We start from the raw sequence: 20,251 nt of genomic DNA, 5'->3' as shown, positions 1-20,251 counted from the left end.
AATACATGGTAAAATTATATTTGAATCTCTTTAAAATTTTATAATTTAGTTCCGATCTCCTCAAAGAATTTTTAATTTCACCCCTTAATTATAGATCTAATGATTGAGCACATATTCTATAATATTAAAATACAAATTCCTTATCATTTCACTTATATTCATTATCCAATAATTTTTTTTAAAAAAAATTCTTTTACCAATATTATAGATGGTGTTAGAAACCCAATCGAGTAATTTACAAGATATCTGTTTACGTCCTAGTATAGGGTTTTTTCTTTAGGGGTGGGGTTGCATGGCACATGGACCAGGTTGGCGGAAAGCAACTGATCAGAGCTTTGATCGGATACAGTTGCGTATAAAATTTACTTGGCTTGGTCAAACACAAATCACTCAGAGGATCCCATTCGAGCCCCACTTCATGTCATTTGCGAAGTTTCATTCATCTACAACATAGCCCACTAGATTCCCTGCTTATAAAGTTTGGGTCCAGGTCCAATCCACTGTTGTTGAGCTTCTTAAAATATTAAGATTTTTTTAAGAGAACAAAATCCAACGTCAAAATATAGTAGGTTTGATTTGAACATCTCCCTACGCATACACTCATCTAAATTAAATGTTTCTTTTCATCCAACATTTTGTAATTTGGTGATAAACATTTAGCAACAGTTCAAGCTTTTTCTCATCAAAGCTAACGACAGAAAATTACTTCCAGATATATATTTTTTGCAATAGAAAGTCGTGTGGTGCTATAACAGAGGCATACTTGAAGCACTTAAGTAAATATATATATTTGAAGGATTAAATCATAAATTAAAGAATTAAACTTTTCAATACTGCTAAACCTGCTTGAATTTCGAGCATCTTAAAAGATTGAGTTTCACTTTCAGATCAACAAAGTCCAACGTCGGAATATACTCAGTATGTTTGATGTCAACATCTCCGAGCAAATATAGTCTAAATAGAATATTTATTAGATTACCTGGTTTTCGTGGAATATTTTGTATTTTGGTTGAGTAAAGGGATTAAATTAAATTGTTAGAAATAGAAGTATATAGATTAAAATCTAAATTTATGAAGAGTGCAATATAAAAATAATTGTTGATTGAGAAATGAATATTATTGTTAGGGAGGGTTTTGAGGTGAACGTACGACCACTCTTCAAAAAGCGATTTGAGTCTCATCTTTGATAAGATTTGAAAATTATTTTTGAGGTACACAGTATCACTTGAACTAGCTGGCAAAAGCGAATTCGCTAGGCAAGGCTGGTGAATAGCTCTACCAGTATTTTGGAAGCATCATTCACTCAGCGGAAGAAGTCAACATTAATGGCTTGCTTCCAGTATTAGGTCGATTTCAATTGGCCACCAATGGTATTTAGAAAGTTTCGGATAAGACTAGCCGACGAGCTTGCTTGGTTACAAAATTTGGGTCATTGTCACAAAAAACCAGGCCTGTAACATTAAATTAACTTTCCTATCTCGAAACATATAATAGTATATTTGATGTCAACATATCCGTGCAGATACAGTCATCTAAATTAAATATTTATTAGATTACTTAGTTTTCGTCGAACATTTTGTATTTGGTGATAGACATTTAGCAAGCTTTTTTTATCGAAATTGACGACAGAAACCGACTTCCCGGAACAAGACATATGCTAATAAGGAATTAACGTTGCATTACAAATTGTCAGAAAGACAACGATTTGCATCTCAGAACCAAAAAAGATGGCGTTTTTTAATTCTCTGGTCAAACTCACCCTCTTTCTCTTCTACTATTAAACTCATTCAAAAGCTCTCTATTCGATCAATGTGTAAGCCTTTTAATTTGGATGAGGAAATAAACTTAGTAATGAAGTGTAAAGCTGTTGAAAACAGGCATCCCAACAAGGTTTCATTTAAAGGTTGGAAACCTCCTCCTTGTTTTATATAACTCTTTCCAAGTGAAATTTTATATGTATGTATTTAAATGAATTCTATGTTAAATAGGTTGTTTTTGGTAGCACTAAAAGGTGGTTGTATCTTAAAATATGGAAACGAATTATGTTGTTTTGGTGGGAATTTTTCTGCTGCTAGTTGTTGTCGGTTGCTCAGGTAATGATACAGAGGTGAGGTTTTCTTTTTTTAAAAATTTGATAGATGTTTATTGAATTGGTTATTTCGATGATGGGATTAAGACGGTTTCTCATTGATGTTTGGTTTTAGGGGAATGTTAATGGAAAGAGTGGTTTCGATCAAAATGTAGGTGGCAAAGTAGATCCAGTTATAGAAGTTCATTCTAAATCTACTTCGGATTCCATTGGAGTTGGTGAAGTGATAGATAATGGTGGTAATCAAAATGATGGATCAGAAAAGGGTGTTGATAGTGGTGCAAGTAAGAGTGGTTTGAACCAACAATCAGGTTCAAATGAAGGTGGGAATTTGGATAAAAGTGGGAAAGCATCGAGTGAGGAGGCAAAAGGAAAGATGAATGATGTTGGGGAAGTTGATGGATCAGAAGAAAGTGTTGACAGTGGTACAAGTAAGAGTGATTTGAACCAGCAATCAGGTAAAAATGAAGGCGACAATTTGGATAAAGGTGGGAAAGCATCGAGTGCTAAAGCAAAAGGAAAGACAGATGGTGGGGAAGTTGACGGTGGCAATGAAATTGATGGATCAAAAGGGGACGTTGATGGTGCAAGTAAGATCGATCTGAACCAGCAATCGGGTTTGAATGAAGGCGAGAATTTGGAAAAGGGTGAGAAAGCATCGAATGCTGAAGCAAAAGGAAAGACTGATGGTGGGAAAGAAGGTGATTATACGCACAAGGGCCAGGAACAATTGGATGTTGAAGACGAGGGGATGACAGATGGTGAGCAAAAGGAAACTCCGGGTGATAGCGTGGACCCCAAGAAAGTGAATGAAGAGAATGGCATTATACAGGACTCAGTCGAACCACCGCCGCCGCCGCCGCCGCCTTCACTAACAAGTAATGATGGTTTTCAAGTTGAAGAATGCAACTCATCTAATATGTGTACGGATACGAATAAAAGGTTTGCTGCCTGTTTGCGAGTTCCAGGAAATGGTAAGTATCCTCTAACTATAAATGGTTGCAAGTTTCCAACAATAGCAAAGAGTATGAATTGTCATTATGATCACATTAGACAATATTTGGCCTTTTTAACTTTGGTTTGCAATATTCCAGATTCTCCCAATCTATTACTTGTGATTCAGAACAAGGGAAAGGGGCCTCTTACCCTTAAAATATCTGCTCCTGCTTTTGTTCACTTAGATGAAATGGATGTTGAACTCCAAGAGAATCAAGATACAAAGGTATTTGTAAATAATATTGCAAGTTATTAATATATTCGTGTTATATAGCATGTGTTTTAGGCTTTACGGTACCAATAATATGTTCACAGAATGTTGTATCCGTTAAATGCATTTGCGCAGGTAAAGATTACCATAAAAAAATCAGGAACCGGAAACTTGATTTTCTTAAAGGACGGTACCGGAGAATGCAGTCTCGATTTCAAGGATTTCACTGCGCATGGTTCGGGCAAGTCCTATGTGAACTTCATGTCACAAACCCCTACAACGGCCCTTATATTCGCTGCTGCTATACTGATATTAGCATCACGTTGGATGTGCAAGAGCTTTAGATGGAGGCAACTCCCAAGAAGTGGCTCCAAATACCAAAGGCTAAACAGGGAGCTGCCTGTATCTGGTAGGGCAAGAAGAGAACCGGACGTTAACGAGGGTTGGGATGACCGATGGGGTGATAATTGGGACGACGAGGAGGCACCAGCATCATCTTCCGTGCCTATAACTCCTGGCCGCTCCTCCAAACGCCTTGCCTCGCGACGGTCGAATAAGTAAGGATGGAAGGACTAGTGTCGTTTTCATTTACACAAGCAACTGAAACCAGAGGGCTTCCATGATGATATCAATTACTGTAGATTTGCCTCCAATCTATGTGTCTAATGAGTCTAGATGGGTAAAAAGGTTTAAATAAGTATGCTGGAATCTACATTTTAAGCATCAACAAGTTTTTGGTAAGATATCAGAACCGAAATTTATTCTAGAAAATAATTAAAGATATTATAATATAAATATATAATCCAGTCAAAATATCTAAATTTAGTTATCACTTCCATAAACAAACACTTCATCAGCTCTCGGCTTGTTTATACCAAATCAATCCTCCCAAAAAACAGAACAACAACAACAAAAAATGAGCTCTCATATTTGCAAATCTGCTTCTAGAGTCGTCCGATCACTCCTTTCAGCTTCGAAGACCTCTCGCTTTTTCTCCGGTGATTTCTTCATCTTATCGTTTTAGTAACGCCTTTTTTCTGCATTTTTTTTTTGTTTTTGGGGAGATCAGCGATGTCTGATCTGTGAATTTATCTCTTGATGAATATGTTTCCTGATAAAGCAAAATGTGTGGTTTTTTAATATTATTATCATTTTAAAAGATCATATTTCGTGTTTGATTAAATGTTGAAAGTACTTTTTTTTTCAGTTTTTTGTTATGTTAATCTCTGATTCTTATTACTAGTTTTAGATTAATCGTCCGAGTCATTTTGAACTCTGATTGTTTATCAAGTGTCGAAATAAGATGATAATTTCATTTGAATATTCTGTTTCATTGCATTAAAATTTTTAAAAATATTGTTTAATCTTTCTATCTTGTTTGGACGGAAGTGGAAGATGCTATTTCATCTCTGTGCACAGTGGTTAATATTGGGATTTAAGTTTTGATGGTTTAATAAAAAGATTTTAAAAATTTTGATAGGTTTAATTATACTTTTAAATTTTTTTAAAGTTTAACAGAATTTATAAAAGATTTAAGGGATAATTAAAATGAAAATTTAAAAAAATTTATGATCAAGTTTTTAGTTTTACGATCTACCTGAACTTCAAAATCATATTCATACAAATCCTTACAAAAGTAGATTCAAATTGTAAAATGGATGAAATTTTTTTATATACTTAAAAAAAATTATATAGTAGGTAAAAGTATTAGGAGTTAGATTACATTTTGTCCCTTTACTCAAAAAATTGATAAATTAGTCCCTATAGGTTCGATCAAAGTACAAATTAATCTTTTTTGTTAAAAAGTTTATCTATCTTTATTGTTAAAAATCGACATATCTGACAGAATAACTAGACAATTCGTGATGTACCACATGTACCTTATTATAATGTAAAAGGACCAATTTTCAATAGTGGAAATAAACATAATTTTTAACAGAATAATCAGATTACTTTTTAATCTAATACACAATGACTAATTTACTCATTTTTTGAGTAAAAAAAGTAAAATACGAGACTAATTTACTTATTCTTTTAATAAATAAAGTAAATACAAAGACATTACGATATTTTTACTAATAGGAATGTGAGCTTTCAATAACTAAATATATGAAAAGTTAAAAAATATATATATTCTTGTGCAGTGTATATTATAATTGATATCTACACTCACCCCAATGAGTAGTTCGGTATTTGATGTAGACCTTCAAAAAGAGGAATGTCACTTTTTGTGTCCCCCTAACAGATTTGCTTTCCACCCATTTCCTGAGAGAAGAGAGAAAGGAAGGAAAAAAAAAATATCTGTTCCACTTTTCATGTTTTTAAAGCCTCCTTCATCTTAGGCTTAGATGTAAGTTTTACTGATTTGAAAAGTTTGCTCTATCAAATGACCCCCTTCCCAAACCTTTATCTATTGTATTGGTTTCAATATTATTCATTATTTATACTTTCTTGCATTTCATGATTCATACAGTTAAAATGATGTTCTCTCATAGGTTTTGAAGTACATTTGTTAAATTTCGGGTTTGCTTGTAATGTTATATTCAAGTGGAGTGTCTGATCGAACACTTAAAACATATGCCGATCTTGAGGAAACATGTTTTTCCTCTCAGAATTGACCTAAGCTGCTACATTGTGCATTCTTTGATCTAGTGAGAAAGAAAGTAAAGAATGTACAAGTTTCATGTGTTAAAAACCTATATATAACTACCAACTTTTGTCGGGTCCAGCAGTAACGAGCTATGTGTCTTTTAGGCAAGATATCAGTTTTAAGTATTGGGAATGAAAAAATAAATGCTATGAGAGTGTTTTCTCCATTTGGGGTCTGACCAATTCGACTCTAAGATAGATTGCACTATTGGATTTTTTTAAAAGAAAAAAACTCCTGTGTTGTCTACTAAACATTCATCCGTACATGTATATGCTTGTAATTTCTATTACATGAAATGTGAAAACATTTTGTTTTAAGGTATCTAACTTTTATGTTATCGTCAGCAGAAGGGCGGGCAGTAGCTGCAGCAACTGCAGTTTCACTTAACAGTAAGGTGCCTCTTTTAGCTTCAGCTTATGGAAATGGAGGTTCAGCCAATGCATCAAGAGGATGGCTTTCAGGAATGTTTGCTCTTCCAGTGGCAGGTTTAGATACTTAAATCTCTGTAGATGAATCATCCCTCCATTCCCCCCCCCTCACCCACAAAAAGAAAAAAAAAGGGCAAAAACTCTGAACTGAATGTTTTAATTCTCTCTTTGTAGCTTACATGGTTCAGGACCAAGAAGCTCATGCTGCACAGGTACCATTACACATTCGATTTTATAGCTATTACTCTATGTGATAATGCTATTCATTTCTTCTATATTTTTCATTCCTTTTTTTGTCATTCAGATGGAGCGCACTTTCATTGCTATCAAGCCTGATGGAGTACAAAGAGGGCTTGTAAGATTCTTCTGATCTGTATTATCATCAACTTAAACTTATCTAAGACTTCCAAATATTTTTAGCAATAGATTGAAACTAAGTCGCATTGGCTTAGGTTTCAATATGTGTCCCACATGGATATGTTCTGAGTTTTTCTTTTCCAAATATTTCTATATATACTTGAAGAATTTTTGAAGATCATATTCTTACGTCCTATATGAACCTCAAGGATATTTTAAGGTCATATTCTTGTTGCGTCCATCTTAGAATAAAAATAAACTACATCTGTATAAAAATTTTTACAAGTTCTTCCATTTATTTGGAAGGTCCTTAAGGGGCCATATCAGAAAATATATGAAACAAAAATACTATAAAAAAAACACTCAAAGCAACATAGCTGAACAGTGTGATTTTCTCTTCTTGTCAAGTTTATAGCTGTTTCATGTAATTTTATGGTGGATTGAAATATGACAGATAGCTGAGCTAAAAGCATCTGTATATTTACCAGATTGCAGAAATCATATCTCGTTTTGAGCACAAAGGTTTCAAGCTTGTGGCTATCAAGATCTTGGTTCCTTCAAAGGAATTTGCCCAGAAACATTACCATGACTTGAAAGACAGACCCTTCTTCAATGGCCTCTGTGCATTCCTCAGCTCAGGCCCTGTGGTTGCTATGGTAAAATGATGAACTACAAATCTTATCTTCTCATCGTATTTGTTCCCAACATGGCTGAATTAATCTCCCATAAACCAGGTCTGGGAAGGAGAGGGAGTCAAAGTATGGCCGGAAACTCATCGGAGCAACCGATCCTCAGAAATCGGAGCCTGGAACCATCAGAGGTGACCTAGCAGTGGTTGTGGGAAGGTATAAGACCAACTACTGTTGAAGTATATTAGTTTTAAAATAGATGTAAAATATGGGGTTTATTTTACAATGCAGAAATATAATTCATGGGAGTGATGGTCCTGAGACTGCCAAGGATGAAATCAACTTATGGTTCAAGCCACAAGAACTGGTTAGCTATAAAAGCAACGCAGAGAAATGGATCTATGAAGGCAATTGATGAAGCACTTTTTCCTTTTCATTTGTTGCACAAACTTTTTGTCCCAGGTGGGGCTGAGGCATAATTTCTAGAATAAGAAGAGTTTATAATCTGATGCCAAACTTGATGAATTTTCTAAAGCAAGAATCACTTTCACAATTCTGTACTTATATTTTACTTTTAAATATTATTTTAAAACTTTTTAAATAGTATAAGGATTTATTTCACCTTTTAACTTTAAAAAAAATCATTTTAACTTTCTATTTAATTTTCATCTCTTTTATCTTTATTGACATGGTCACTTGAATGTTATGTTAGCAATTAATTAATTTTTTAATTTTTATATTTTTATACATTTTAAATATTTTTATATTTTTTTAATTTTAAAAATTAATTAATGGCTAACGTGGCATCCATGTGGTGATTTACGTGAACTCGATAACAAACATTAACTTGAAAGTTAAAAAGGAAAAAAAATTAAATAAAATGTTAAAATAACTTTTTTTATAAAAGTGGAAAGCTAAATAAATTATTATTTTATAATTTTCCTACTAATTTTGTATTTAAGGGTTAAATAAATAGAGTCAAGTTTAAGTTTATTGACTCGAAACAAAGCTCAAGCTAAAGCAAACTTGATTTGAGATGCATTCGAACCCAAGTCGTTTTGCATTGATAAAAATACCCATACTAATCCAATTAAAACTCAACCGACATAAAAATTAAACTAATCAAATTTATTTTTAAACTTGTTTATTTAGTAAAGAACGAGTTTAATTTTTATGTTAATTTCAAACTTTTTTATTTGTGCCTTTGATAAAAAATTATCAATAATAATTAAAAGCTAATAAATCTAATGTAAAAAATATACAAATTAAGTTAAATTCATCTTGGAAATGATGAAACATGTTTATTTTTAAAATTTATAATAGCATTATTAATATTATCTGGTTTATTACTATGAAACATGTTTATTTTTAATTTATTAAATATATATTTTACAATCTCAAGAATATATTTACTCATTAAATAAGGATTGATCTAATTTATACTAAAATTCGATTAATTTTAAAAAAATAAAATAACACTTCAAAAGTAATGAAAAAAAATGAAAGCAACCAATAGTAAAAGAAAGTGTTTTGGATCCACAGGCCATGAATTTGAAGCTTCAGCTTGAAATTGTAGAGTTCAATTCCTCCATTAACACAGAAAAATAATAGCATATTACTTTATTAATAAAATTTAATGGTTTAAATTATAATATAATGTTATATTATATGCAAAAATTGTTTTTGTTTAACGCTTTGAGTTTGAATATAAGAATAATTTTATTATTTTTTTAATATACTAATAATCCTCTTATAATTATTATCTTTTTAGATTACTTTCAAATAAAATATATTAAATATGAGTTATTTTAGAATAATGGTAAGATTTTATCATTATTAATATATTAATAAATTATTTTTAATATCAATTTAATAAGATATAAATAATAAATACTCTCATTAATTTAAAAGTTTTTCTAAATTTATAAGATTATAGATTTCTTATATTGGTTTAAACGTCACGTACTTTTTATATTTTGGAATTTAATCTTTTTTATTTATTAAATTTAAAAATACAAATTTAATCATTAATATTATTGTAAAACTTTTTGTTATAGGACTACAATAAAAGTCAGAAAAATTAAATTCTGAAATAAAAATAAAAAGATGAGCATATTTTTTTTAAGAAAAATAAAATCTGAATAACAAAAGGGTTCAGGAATCCGATGTGAATCAACCAATAACAACATGCCACGTATAATATTTGACTTTTCTACAAAACCAACGCAGTGATCTCCTACGTGGCGGATTCATATCCGTCAAATAGCTGAAAACCATCTTGACTTCGGAATGCTGAGCTGTACTTGGGGGTTTTAACTTTTAAATATCGTGGTCCCTAATTAAAGACGGACTTTAAATCTAATTATATTAAACGATCAATGATCGAACTTGAAATCCGCCAACCTATGCGGCCCTATATAAGCACCCGTTCTCTTCTTATCCGTCTACTCGTTTCCGTTATTGCGTGATCTCGAAGCATCCAAAGCATTGATATACCCTTCTTCAATTTCCCGATTTCAACAAAGTGATTTCGAAAAACCCTAACCCTATCTCCAGCTTCAACCAAGTCTCGAATTCTTTTCGCTTTTCTTATCGTAGATCGTTGCTAATTCTCTCTTTTCTTAATCGGTAAGTTTCTCTCTTCAAGTCCTTTTATTTCTTTATTGAATCCATCGCATATCATCTGCAAATCGGTTTCTGTACTGTTTGTTTGTTGAGTTTTTCTTTTCCCAGTTTTTTTTTCCTGATTTAGATGGAAGATTCTTTTGCTGCGTTTGAAGAAATCCCAAAAATTTTAGGGTTTTCTTAAATCTAACTTACTCAATACCACGTACGTGTATAAAATTCTCTCGTGGAGATTGTTTATCTTGTTTGTGTGTTTCGTCCCTTGAGGTTGAGCTCTTTTTTTTAAAAATAAATGTTGACTTTATTTTGCTTTTATTTCTAAATATCGCCATAAATTGCTGTGGGTTAATTCTGTTTTCTTTTCCAGATGGCGGCTAAACCTCTTACGAGTGAAGCAATCGCCCTCACAGAAAAGAAAATGGACATGACATTGGGTGAGCTTTTAGCTGTTTATGCCTTTTCGAATTTATTGTCTTCGGGGTTGAACATGTTTCTGATCAGTTTGCGTTTTCTATGGACTTAGATGATATCATTAAAATGTCAAAAAATACTTCAAATAAATCTAAGAAGCAGCCAAGGATACCGGTAAGAATTTTCTTAATCTAGAAAACAGATTTTTATAGTTGACCATGCTTAAGTTGATATTCTAATCTGTTCTTCCCTTTACTATCAGAATAAAATCCAGAGACCTGTGAGTAATGCTGCTAAAGATAAGGCCTTGAAGGTACGACAGTACATGGACTCGCGGGCTTCTGTTAGACAGGTGTGCACTTTTTACTGCTCTTGCTTCATGTCTACTTGATGGATATGATGACTTGGACTCTTTTTTTTTTTTTTTCGATTCTGCTCCTTGCATGTTAATCAGGGGGTTCTAGCTCAAAGAAGGTCTAATTTCCAGGGGAACCGGTTTCCTTTTGTGGCTGAGGCTGCACGTAGAGCTGCAGTTGCTCCATTTCGCAATAGAGCATTTAATAGTAGGAGGGTGGCTAATTTGAACAAACCAAGGTATATGGATGTCAAATAGTTTATATAGTTTTGCTTTATAAAGTAACTATGTTTTCTTTTAGCTTTAATAGTCGTGTTTAAAATTAAAACATAATTACTGCCTCCTAATGGTGGATTCTTATAATTGAGTCATTTCAGGTAAATTATGGATCTTCTACAATATTGATGACCTCTGGAATGTGTTCCTGGTTAACTTATTTCAAGTTGCATGTTATGTGGAACACCTAATATTTGATCACATTTCTTGTGGAAAAGGCAAATGTGGGATTAATTGAAGTGTTTGGCTATTCTTTGTTTGCACTACTCAAAAGTAGTATGCCAGTAGCATAAGCTTTGTATCTATATCGTGCAAGGTCCTCAGATTAATTGGTGCCTATTTTGGAATTGGTTTTGCCTTTTGGGTGGGGATGTTGAAGCATTGAGTAACGAGTGTTGAATGTGGTTATAATGTTTGAAGAAGATTGATCTAGAAAAATACATGATACCAAGTTTTGATGAGCTGTGCAAGAGATGAATGTGTAGATTCAAAAAATAATTCTTGTAGTTGGCTTTTACATGATTTGACGAACTGTTGACATGTCTAGAAGTGTTAATGGGGTAGTTTGTGCTCATACTAATGGGTTTTGTAGTTCCATCAGCAGGGTCAACCATTAATTTTGATTTCCTTTTTCAAGTAGTTTTGGCTGCTTCAGATTCTTTGATGGTTTGTTATTGGAGGTCGCATATCCTTAAATTTACGCTAGTTTTAACTAGATGGGAAAGCTTGTGGTTTATCTAAATGCCAAGCTTGTGGTTTATGTAAAAGCCCTTGTTCTAAACTCGTTTTCCAGTCCACTGTTGATGCTTCATCCTTTTCATCTTTTCTATGGTTTCTCCTACCTGCTAAATCCATGGTTGGGTTGTATGTTCTTTTAAGAACAGTGGTTGGTTGACACCATGATACACCATTTAAAACGAATATTTTTGCTGAGGAATAGATTGTTGCTGATGGTGCCATACTGATATCTGAGCTAGAGATATGAAGCCGGAAGAATACGGGGTTGGGAAATATTGAAAGTTTATGCTGATTTTATCTAGTTGTCTTGATGTAAATTTGACTTCTGTTATGCCTACCTTTTCTCAAGTGGTGTTGATTTTCTTCAAAAGGTGGGGTTTAGGAGTTTGCCCCAATTGTTGTTGCTGCTTGTCTGGATCATGGTAAATTCACTGATGTGGTTTCCCCCTAGTTCTGCTACTGCTTGTGAAGCTTTACTCTCCGTTGATTGCAATGAATGTCCAGAGTGGGGTTTAGGTGCATGATCATGTTTTGAAATTGAAAAAGTTTTGCGGAAAATAAAGGGAGTAGTACAGATTGTTTGTTTTGTCTTTCTGTTTACTGGAAATAAATAGTCTTCCTATGCTGGTAAGATTCCCAATTCTCAACTTTTTGTTGATGGCTGCCGGCATGTTGGGTGAAAGCATAGTTCCTCCCTGGACTTACCTCTGTATTGTTTTGTAATGTTTTTGTTATCCATTCATGGTTTTTGCTTCTCGGTGTAGGGTTGGAGCACCACCTGTCCAAAGGAGGGCTACAAATGGGGGTTTTACTGCCAAGGTACTCATTTCTCTCCAGAAGTTCATATGATTGGTTATAGGCAGGTGGTGGATTGTAAATAATGCTTTTTTCTGGAATGGAACGTAGATTCTATAGATTTATTGGCTTTTTAACTTTGCAATTTAATAGTTTATGATTCCCAATCGGATTGGAATTGTCTTATGTATGTCTAAATCGTCATTTATATGAATTTCTCGGATCACTTGTATTAATGCTAAGTGAGCAATTTCCCTTTTCTGTAGCCACAGCGGCAGCAACAACAACTACAGCAAGACCAACAAGAGAACATAGTAACAAAACAAAGGCCTAAAACATTGGATTCCCTCTTTGCCAATATGAAAGAAGAGCGATTGAGGGTATTGTCACATCAGAACAATGGTGTACAACCTAATGGCCGTGGCCGACAAAGAATGCCCTGGGGAAGAGGCCGTTTTGGCAACTGATATATGAGATACTACGAGTGTTATATGATAGGTTGTTTGTTGCCCTTGGTTTTCTCTTTTCATGTCTGCATGCCAATGGGGATATTGTAAACCAAAGGATGGCTGCATCTTGTTTTCTTTGACTTGCGCTATCAACTTGTCAGTCAAGACTGTTTTTCTTTTATATGTTGGGAAATGTGGGAATTCAGTATGTTCAACTGAAATTAGGAGGGATGTTGTATGGTAGCTATATTTCACTTGCTAGCAATTTACCATTGGATTTGTTACATAATGGTGTTTTAGTTAAATGAGAAATCCATTGGGGAACCCTTTATTTGTAATTTGTAGAGCTTGGGTGCTAGCTGCAAGGTGCTAAGTTTTGTTGGAATTCATATATTGTCTTCACCCTGAGTACCATCCGACTTCAAATTACTATTCCGATCGATGTATGCCGAATTTATATGATGATTTTGTACGATATGTCTGCCAAAAGTTAGGAGCATGAGAACTTCAAAATTTATTGTTTTGCCACCTATGAATTTTCTCATATGGGCGATGGCAAGTATTTTCACATGAACCTAGGCAGAGGGATAAAATCTCAAGGAATTAAACAAAAAACCGGGATAAAAATTATATATGAACATTCACAACTTGGAATTGAAAACAGAAAATTTTCAAGCTATTAACAAAATAGTATATTGTTATTTTGAAATTATAAAAAATTAATTTATTAGAAAAACACTTTTCAAATGAAGGTTTGGATTCATTTAGTCCTCAACATCAAATAGCTTTTATATCTTTATTGTAATTTTTTATTTAATTTATAAACTTTTTATTAATATTTCCTATGTACTACAATTTATTGTTATCATATAAAACAATATTATTGGTTGACAGTGTCACATCATCACATTTTTATTGTGTTTAAATTTCAAATTTAAGTACTAATTAGCCCTAAAAAAATTAAACCTAAGAGGTTATTTAAAATATATAATTCATAGTTGTGGGGAGTAAGTTGCAAGAACGTAGAAAACAAAAGGATGAGAAATTAATAAAAGAATTGACGCCATAATCAAGTGGAAGTTGGGTCATAAACAATTGAGATGGTGCCAACAATACCATTCACTACTTTGCTTAGTGACAGCTAAAAGCTCTCCCAACAACATGCTCCATAACTTGGTTCTAGCGCACTCTCCTCTATACTTATATACTGTATTTCATTGGACAAAAATGATATATTTCAATTATAGTACACTCACGATATCTCCTTTTATCTAAATACTATATTTCTATAAATTTGGGTAATTACCTAGTTGGTCACTCAACTTTTAGGGTATTTTCATTTTGGTCACTCAAAATGAAATCCTTGTAATTTCATCATTCAACTTTCAGGTGCTTTCATTTTAGTCACTCAACCTGTAAATCTCTAGCATCAATTAACTTGTACACGCCACATTATGCTCACACTTTTTTTTTGGTCGCCCAATTTTTAGGTAGCTTTTATTTTAGCCATAAAGAAAATCCTTATTTAAAGTATTGATTGGGGTAAAAAAATTAAAAATTAAAATGAAAAAGTAGTAAAAACTAAAATAATGCATTAACAAGTTGTCAAATTGTACTTGTTTATCACATTGCCCAATTCTAAGTTTTTTTTCAATATTGAAAATGTAATAGCCCAATTTTCAGTGGTGTCGGAAATAGTTGTTCGAGACCATTAAATCTAACAAGTGAGCTCGTAAATTTTATTATATAGTGTTTATGAGTCGATTGTGAATTTAGGAATGCTTATGAATGAGTGAATTATGCTTTAGAAATATTTGTTAGATTAATTGGTTTTGAAAACGACGTATCGAGTCCTCGATTTTATAAACCAAGCTGTAAATATTTTTATAAATATTTACGGAGTGTCGTTAAGGTAGTATTAAATTTTTGTTAGAAAATTTTAACGTTTCAATAGTTAATTAACTAAAAATGACTAAATTGAAAAGGTGCAAAACTTGCTAATTAAAGAAATAGTGATTAAATGGCTTAATTAACGAACAAAGGAGGACTTAAGGAGCAATTATGCCTAAAATAAAGGCATGAGGCGGCATAAGCAGAAAAGAGAACAAAAATCATGTGATTAAAGGGCAAAATTATAAATTTTGTGAAATTAACTTAAATAAATTGAATTCTAAACTTTTCTAGGCTATTATTCTTCTAATCTTCTGTCCAAAAATGCCATTGAAGGTCCTCTAAGCTGGTTTTTCATATTTTTGCATCATTTGAGTTCAATCCTTTCTTTTTTCTTGTATTTTTTTGTGTTTTTAAGACTTTTACAATAGGTCCAACTATCTAATTCATTAGTTTTTGATTTTATGGATAATTTTGAAAGTTACCATTGATGAGTGTGGATGTTTATTAACATGGATTTGAAGTTTTAATTTTGTTATATGAAGATTTTATCAAGTAATTTCAATAGAAAATTGATTTTAGGATCAAATTGTGAAAATATTAAATTTTAGGGTTTGATATTAAATTATATTTATTAAAGGCTGTGGAATAGCTTATAATATTTAGATAAAGTGTTAGTTAAGAAAAAAATTATCTCATTTGATGAGATAATTTGTGAGGGACTAAATTGTAAAAAACTATAAATTTAGGGTAATTGTGTAATTTTGAAATTTGAATGGTATAAATTGTGAAGCGGGCTGAAATTGAAATATATGCTAATAAATAAAAAAATTTACATTTTAGATCAAGAGCTCGTAAATCAACTAGAAAAAGGGAAATTAGCTGAATAGTCTTTGAACTACTACAAATTTTATAATCCAACCCAGGTACGTTCATATGGTTAAACTTTCATGATTATTTTTTAATTTAGGAATGGTATAATAAATTTATTCATATTTTTTTTGTTGAAATTAAGATTATTGTAAAAGTATGAAAATTGAATTGAATGTTTAAAACGAGTAGAACGCAAGATTGAGTACGATCGTTCTGTGGCAAAGAATGAATTGACGGATAAGGCCAAGGTTGGACCATGACAATTTTTAAATGTAATACCATAGCTGGGCTATGGCATTTTAATGAAAAGACCATAATTGGATTATGACACATTGAACGTAAGACCATGGTTGGGCCATGGCAATATAAATACACGTGTAAGACCATAGCTAGGCTATGACATTTTGATGATAAGACCATAACTGAGTTATAACACTACAAATGTAAGATCATGGCAGAGCCATGGCAATACATGTGTAAGGCCATAGTTGAACTATGGCACAAAAAGAACGATGTACTCATATCCGTAAGTCGTTCTTCGATTCAGTAAGAAATGGTAAGAGACTTATGTGATTGAATTGAAAGATTTATAGATTACTGATATTGATATGAAGGAAGTGTGTTTATTGATTATATTGTATTTGATAGGGAAAAATGTATGATTCGTTTACAATTTAATTTATTATATTATATTAAGTTCGGTAAGATCAATGTTTAACCTATTGGACTTACTAAGCTTCATTAAGCTTACTTGTGTTGTTTAATGTTCTTGTAGATTAACGTGTAGTCGAGAAGATCTGATCAACACATCAAGCTACACTATCCAGTTTATTTCGATAGTTTTTGCAATGTAAATTTTGGTTTATATGGCATGTACAGGGTTGGTTTGGCAATGAAATAGTTTTAATTATGGTTGTGAATCTTAAATGTTTGTATGTATGTAATTAGTAGTAGAATTTGATAAATCAATGAAATGCGTTAAATACGTAGGTATAAGTAAATGAAATATTTGTGATGTTATGTCACGTTGAGAACATGTTTTAGCTTGTATTGATTGCTTGGTTGGGATATATTGGTGTATGTGAATGTTGAGTGCAGATTAATGTCAAAATGGGTGAGAAAAGTGGCCTATTTTTGTCCACACGGGAAGAGACACGGACGTGTGTCTCAGCCGTGTGTGACACACTGCCTGGCACATGGGCGTGTAGTCTGGCCGTATGTCCCCTGCACATTGAATTTCAAAATAGAATACCCAGGTTTTTACACACGGCCTAGCACACTAGCGTGTGGCTTGGCCATGTGACCCAAGTCAGAGAGTTACACGGGTTGGGACACGACCGTATGCCTCATATCAAATGCCCACACGGCCTAAGACACGGGCGTGTCTCCTGGCCGTGTGAGCCACACGAGCATGTGTCCCTTGCTTCTAAGAAAATTTTTGAAATTTTGGGAAAAATTCCCTGAGTACATAAAAATAAATTAAATAAATAGTTAAAAAAAATATTCCTTGATAGTGTTAATCGATTTGTTATTGTAATATTGTAATTAATAAAATTAATCTCCTTCTAAATTTTAAAATTTTATTTTACGTTTCCATATTATTCTTAATGAAATCAACTCGATAGCTCATATTTAATAACTATTGCAATTAATTAAATTAATTGCTTGTTCTTCGTTTGGGTAAAAAAGTGATGAAAAAATTCTGGAATTGGCTTGGCATGGAAGACTTAATATCATATCATCAAAAGAAATTTGGGTTTCATGTACAATTATGAAAGACGATTTATTTGAGTTGATTTTAATTTGGAAACATAAAATGAAATTTTAAGATTTAAAAGGGGACTAAATTAATTAATTTCAATATTGCATAAATAAATTAGTTGACACTATCAAGGGATAAAAAAATTTCAATAACTTATTTTAATAATTTTGATATTTTGAAATTTAAAATTTCAATATTGAAAAAAAAAGAAATTTAGAACTTTTGGCAAGGGGTTAACAAATACAATTTGACAAATGTTAAAGCATTATTTTAGTTTCTACCGTTTTTCACTTTAATCCTTAATTTTTTTTACCTAATTAATATTGAAAAAATATATTTGTGAACATGATGTGGTGTGTACAAGTTAACTGCCGTTAGAGATTTAATGGTTAGGTGACTAAAATAAAAATGCCCTAAAAGTTGGGTGATCAATTAGGTAGTTTACCCTAAAAATTTTACATAACTTTTTTTACTACATTAATTTTGAAACTTGACAATTTTTCTCGCGGTCCTTAGATTTATTTACGTTCTATTCATAAAATTTGAATTTTGTTAAAGTGTGATAATGTTACATTATGATATTTGTGTCGTGTCATAACGTGAAAATTGTACTAAAAATTATATTTTTAGAATTTTTTGGTTTTTTTTAGCTTTTATATAATTTTTCAAGTTTATAAGTGTTGACTTATAATTTTAGAATGTTGTATTTTCACATGTTAATAAAATCCAAGTAATGAATAAAATTGAGAAAATTTGTCCAATTTCAAGTTTCTTTCTCACTTAATCTTCTTCCTCTTTTGGTGCATGGAATGAAAAAAAAAAAAAAGGGAAGAGAAGAGGTTCACATGCAAATACAATAGCTTACGCATGTAAAAAGTGAGAATATTATATAAAGGTAACATGCATCTTCATGTACTCATCTTATTTTATTACATTATTTCTCCTTCATGTCTAAGCTTCTTCATTTTCTTTTTCTGTGTTACGGTAAGGTTAATGTATTTACATATATTTTAAGCATATTACATAATGCTTTTAATTATTTTCTTTTGTTTTTTCAATGTACTTTTACTCATTTTAAAGGCTAACTTTTTCCTTATTTAACAGAGACGAGAATAAAAATACGCCACCTTTTATGGTCCTTCTATGCAGGACTTGCTTAAATTTCACCATTTCTGTTATTTCATTTATATTTTGATGTATTACATAAATATTTAAATTATTTTTCAGATTTTTATATATGTGTTATTAAAAAAATAAAAGATGTTATAAACAATTGCGGAGCGTGGTAGAGACCAAAAGACCATGACTGAGAAAATTTTAATTTAGTTATTTTATAATTTATAAAATTTTAAATTAATAATAGTAAATTTACATTTTAATCCCAAAAAGAGTAACCTTTTAAAAGTTATATTAAGATAAAAAAAATTATATTAAGAATTTCACACTCCGCCGGTAGTTATAAAATCATAAAGATTCTTAATTTTGGAAATATGGACTTTACCCCCATAGAATTTATTCCCTGCTATAAAAATTTCCATCAAATTTACGTGATTGAAAGAAAGCAAATCATTCTTCCCTTTTCTTTTTCATATGGCAGCTAAAATTCCCCCCTTTTTCTTTTCCCAAAAATTCTATTTTCTATTGAACACTTGGAGTACGTACCAAGAATTATTTATCAAAATACTACATCATAGCACACATATGATGTAAAAATTCGACTATATAATATTTTTACTGAAATTTAATTTAAATTTTGATATAAGTGACAAAATTGAAAGTTTAATATAAAAATGATTTTTATTGATTAAATATAAAAAATGTCAAAAGAAATAAATATAATTGTAATAAAATCACTTCTTTTATAAAAAAATATTTTATTTTTACCTTTTTAAAATTGAATTAAAACTTAATTGATAGCTGAAATCAGTTCAACCAAATATTTAAATAATAATATAAATTTAGCATTAAATATAATATTTAATCCCAATGGTAAAAAGAAAGATTTGGACATTTGAGATATTAAATTTAAATTGGTATAATTTCTTTTTGTCTTCCGACTTTATAAAAAAATTATTTTAACATTCTCTTTAATATTTTACCTCTTTTAGCTCTTGACTTGTATTTTTTTTGTTCAATCATCTAAAACAAAAAAATAGTTTTTAAAATTTAATTAAATATTGACATGTTATTTACCTGGCAATACATGTATATGACATGTTAGCAAAATTAATAAGTTAAATTTTTCATCCATTTTAAGATAATTTGATAAAAAATACAAATTTAAACACTAAAAAATATAAAAAAATCAAATAAAATATTAAAATAATCATTTTTAAAAATTGGACGGCAAAATAATCATTATGGAATATAAGTTTTACTGTAAATTTGATTTAAATTGATTTATTAATTCGAATTTAATTAATTAATCAGTATTTTAGGACTGTTATGATTGACTCTGATATATGAATTTAATTTTGTAAAAAGAATTAAATTAAATTAAAATTTTTAAAAAAAGGGCCTTAGTGTTAGTGGCTGCTTTTCGAGGCATGATGTTGGATTTTGCGCTTTCCTCCCACAGATTGTGAGTAGTGGGGATGGCAGTGGAAAGTCCACATATATTAATTTCAAAATGACATTTTAATTATAGTAATTTGTAAATTCTTTGGTTATTTATTAATTTATTTATTTCTTGATTCTCTTCCTACTGATTTTTGTTT

At 31.3% G+C, this 20,251-nt stretch overlaps 2 protein-coding genes and 1 pseudogene across 4 annotated transcripts; all 3 read left to right on the top strand.

Moving 5' to 3' along the window:
- The first annotated feature begins 1,726 nt into the window (after positions 1 to 1,726).
- Positions 1,727 to 3,917, top strand: LOC107890701 (uncharacterized). The gene is made up of 5 exons (XM_041101172.1): positions 1,727 to 1,903; positions 1,989 to 2,107; positions 2,205 to 3,063; positions 3,184 to 3,311; positions 3,432 to 3,917. The coding sequence occupies exons 2-5, from the start codon at positions 2,030 to 2,032 to the stop codon at positions 3,855 to 3,857; spliced, it is 1,491 nt and encodes a 496-aa protein (XP_040957106.1). The 5' UTR covers positions 1,727 to 1,903; positions 1,989 to 2,029; the 3' UTR covers positions 3,858 to 3,917.
- A 244-nt stretch (positions 3,918 to 4,161) lies between these two features.
- LOC107890702 (nucleoside diphosphate kinase III, chloroplastic/mitochondrial-like) lies at positions 4,162 to 7,963 on the top strand (annotated as a pseudogene).
- Positions 7,964 to 9,745: 1,782 nt separating this feature from the next.
- LOC107890703 (uncharacterized) lies at positions 9,746 to 13,398 on the top strand. 3 transcript variants are annotated; one of them, XM_016815227.2, is made up of 7 exons: positions 9,746 to 9,988; positions 10,353 to 10,419; positions 10,509 to 10,570; positions 10,659 to 10,748; positions 10,851 to 10,990; positions 12,530 to 12,584; positions 12,827 to 13,398. In XM_016815227.2, the coding sequence occupies exons 2-7, from the start codon at positions 10,353 to 10,355 to the stop codon at positions 13,025 to 13,027; spliced, it is 615 nt and encodes a 204-aa protein (XP_016670716.1). In that variant the 5' UTR covers positions 9,746 to 9,988; the 3' UTR covers positions 13,028 to 13,398. The 3 variants fall into 3 exon arrangements, with proteins under 3 accessions (XP_016670716.1, XP_016670718.1, XP_040957105.1); XM_016815229.2 differs by having other exon boundaries at positions 9,750 to 9,988; positions 10,884 to 10,990; XM_041101171.1 differs by lacking the exon at positions 10,353 to 10,419 and having other exon boundaries at positions 9,793 to 9,988.
- The last annotated feature ends 6,853 nt before the right edge of the window (positions 13,399 to 20,251 follow it).

This window comes from Gossypium hirsutum, chromosome D09, assembly GCF_007990345.1.
Source record: "Gossypium hirsutum isolate 1008001.06 chromosome D09, Gossypium_hirsutum_v2.1, whole genome shotgun sequence".
Classification (NCBI taxonomy): Eukaryota; Viridiplantae; Streptophyta; class Magnoliopsida; order Malvales; family Malvaceae; genus Gossypium; species Gossypium hirsutum.
Note: the sequence above shows the minus strand (reverse complement) of the source record. Positions and strands in the feature narration are given on the sequence as shown.